Source organism: Notothenia coriiceps, unplaced genomic scaffold (genome assembly GCF_000735185.1).
Source record: "Notothenia coriiceps isolate Sejong01 unplaced genomic scaffold, NC01 NC01_scaffold00002150, whole genome shotgun sequence".
Classification (NCBI taxonomy): Eukaryota; Metazoa; Chordata; class Actinopteri; order Perciformes; family Nototheniidae; genus Notothenia; species Notothenia coriiceps.
The window spans coordinates 1-3,004 of record NW_011334851.1 but is presented as its reverse complement, the minus strand read 5'-3'; the positions used below and the strand labels follow the sequence as shown (position 1 = coordinate 3,004).

Here is a 3,004-nt window from a genome sequence, read left to right as displayed (position 1 = left end):
GCGGAGGGATACTGACTTGTTGTGAAAAGTAACTTACAATTTTACCCGTGCTATACGCTCAGTATATCACGGCTAAGAACCAATCAGATTGCTTGATTTGACTTGTCCGTTTTATAAAATGCCGTTATATGACGACGTCCAAAGAGAAAAAGTACACTCGGAATAAAGTATTATTTCTTCATTTTTTCAGATTTCATATTGCATAAACATCATATCCCAACGTGCATTGCGGCTAAAACATCAAATTACCCAGCGCCATATAGATAGATTCTATCTATATGGCGCTGCAATTACCGAGCTTCCACCATAGCTGAGGATCTTGGGTAATCAGTTCAGTGGGTGTGTATCGTCTACGTCTGTTTCCGGTGACTTTATTTTGAAATTCAGTTCCTGACGGACGGCAAAAAAGCCAGATATTATAGAATTAAACAAATAAATAAAAACAAGGAGAATTGTGTGTTATTGTTGAGTAAATAACAGTGTGTTAATTAGGAAAGAATAACAAATTAGAAGAAAAAAAAAAAAAAAAAATACTGATTTCAGTATTCTGAGGCTCTGAGCCCCCATTTATTTTCCTCAAGGACGGCAAATAGAAATACATTGCTTTGAAAATCTTTCTGTGTGACACGAAAAAAAGGGGAAAATCATGTTGGTGAACACGAATCAATAGATTAAATGTTGTGACTATAACACAAAATGCCGTGAGACTGGGTTGATTATTAAGGGTGCACCATTTACCAGGTTTCTCAGTGTGATAACATGTCTATACTTTCTTTCAGACACAACCTAGGTCTCTTCATAAGTGTATGGAAACATTCTCTAAAGACAATACCATTTCACTGAGACAGTCATCCAGGATGTCGAAGTTGGAGGTGTCCGTTGGATTAGAGACTTCAGGTAGGAAGGGGGCTGGGAGTTTATGCAGGGAAGCCCAGTCCAGTCCACAGAAGAAGGGATTGCTCCTGAAGTCACTGAAGCCTTTCCTTCCCAGACGGACTTCCCTTTCACAGATGAGCCCAGTGATAAAGGAACGAGCCTTGTCTGAAATCTCAGGACCAGAAGAAGGGAATTCGAAATACTCCTGGGGATGAAGATGAGGAAGACACATTTCAAAATGTCTTTTGATTACATCACTTCTTCTGATACCACTAGTAGTATAACTACTGCTAAGCAAAAGGGTTTTAAGGAAGTCTTACTCTTGCCTGCTCCTTCCAAATCCAATGTACTGTTGTGTAGTACACAATCTTAAAAATGCTTTCTACTGTATTTCAAACTGTATTCTAAAAAATACAGTTTTGAATCATCCTGAAAAGGTACATTTCCAAATGATGACCCAGTTTCTGTAAATGTCCCCCTCTTATCACCAGGCTACTTACTGAAGAATCAAAACCAAAGGCTGATTTGAAAATGATTTTATATAATTAGAAACTATTTTATTGCTTTGGCTAAAACAAATTTGTCACGCTATTTTCAGACAACTGCAACTAGGCAATGTTCTCCAGTGGTCTGCTAGAGAAATACTCATAGAATGCATTATTTGACTATCATAATCAAGTTTTCATCAAAGCCATAAAATCAATATATAGGTAAAGTAAACATAAATATTTATAAATAATGAAAACTGAAATAATTTTGTCAGCGTGTCAATGTACCTGGAAGTTGATGATCTTGGCGTATGTTTCCGAGATGGACTCTGCAAAGAAGGGTGTGGTCCCCAGCATCATCTCATAGGCACAGATACCCACAGCCCACCAGTCACATTCAGGACCATAACCTCCAGCCCCCTCTACGGCCCTTAAAATCTCTGGAGACAAATAGTCAGGGGTCCCTACTGCTAGTGACGAGTGAACCTGAAATGAAACAAGCAGGCCAATTGATTTTAAATAGAAATGTATAAGGTCATGGCCAGAATTTCCAATTTGTTTTGTTGTTTTAAAAATTCACTCACAAGAACAAATGTTTTAACATGATATGCTGGATTTTTGTCATTCTTTTACCCTCTCTAGGGTATCTTTTGTGAAAATTTTAAGAAAGTGTCAACCCTCACCATCCCATCCTCGAGGAGCCTTAGACAGGAACCAAAGTCCCCTAGTCGTATGTGTCCATCCGCTGTCAGCAGGATGTTGTCAGGTTTGATGTCTCTGTGTAAGAAATTGGGAAGAACGGGCCATTGTCATCTCTAAATGTCAGATTTAATTGATATCACATTATTTACCTCCATGTCACAGTCCCAGGATAGAGTGCATACATGTTAGTGTGTAGTCTTAAAGTCCCAGGCCTGATTTGGCGTCACAGAAATGAACCGTTTTGCAGTTAAGATCAAGATTAGGACCAAGTCTAAAAATGGGTGTGGCCTCAGAAAGGGCGAAAAAGTGTGGAACAACTTGATGCCCCTGTGGCCCAATTTGGCATAGCTGCTGGTGTGATCCCATCGACAAATAGTCCCTAGTTTAAGGAGAAGAATAGTGTACCTGTGTACATATCCCAGTCTGTGGATGGAGTCAATTGCCATGATCATCTCAGCCAGGTAGAACTGAGCCATGTCCTCGTGGATCCGGTCTCCAAACTTACTGAGCAGAGTCAGCAGGTCCCCCCCTACATAGTAATCCATCACCAGGTACTGAGGGAGGACAGGGTGGATGTGTTGGAAAATAGCAGCAGAATTTTTGTTAAAAGCAGAATATGCTAGCAGTACAAGTACAACATACTTGACATCATGTATGTTCATACGCACCAGGTAGTTGTCATCCTGAAAGGCATAGTGCAGCTCTGTGATCCAGCATCGGTCGCCCCTGAGTAACACCTCCCTCTCCTCCTGGTAACACGCTGTCTATGTAAAACACAAACACAAAGGCTTCAAGTAGAAAGACAGATATCCAAATAATTGTCCCACTGAGGCACAAAACAAATCATGGACAGTTTCACCATGTGCTTTAATATGTAAGTAATTCATCTAAGCCCAGCCTTTGCAGTGAGAACAGCACATACCCAGCTAGAAATATTT

The 3,004-nt window shown here is 40.1% G+C and overlaps 1 protein-coding gene across 1 annotated transcript; it reads right to left on the bottom strand.

The window, feature by feature from the left end:
* Positions 1-687: 687 nt before the first annotated feature.
* Positions 688-2,830, bottom strand: LOC104965965 (myotonin-protein kinase-like; the record flags this gene model as incomplete). Its single annotated transcript, XM_010795042.1, has 5 exons — positions 688-1,081; positions 1,653-1,850; positions 2,048-2,141; positions 2,472-2,620; positions 2,735-2,830. Coding segments are annotated over 5 exons (822 nt in total), but the record flags the coding sequence as incomplete, so codon positions are not given.
* Between the last annotated feature and the right edge of the window lie 174 nt (positions 2,831-3,004).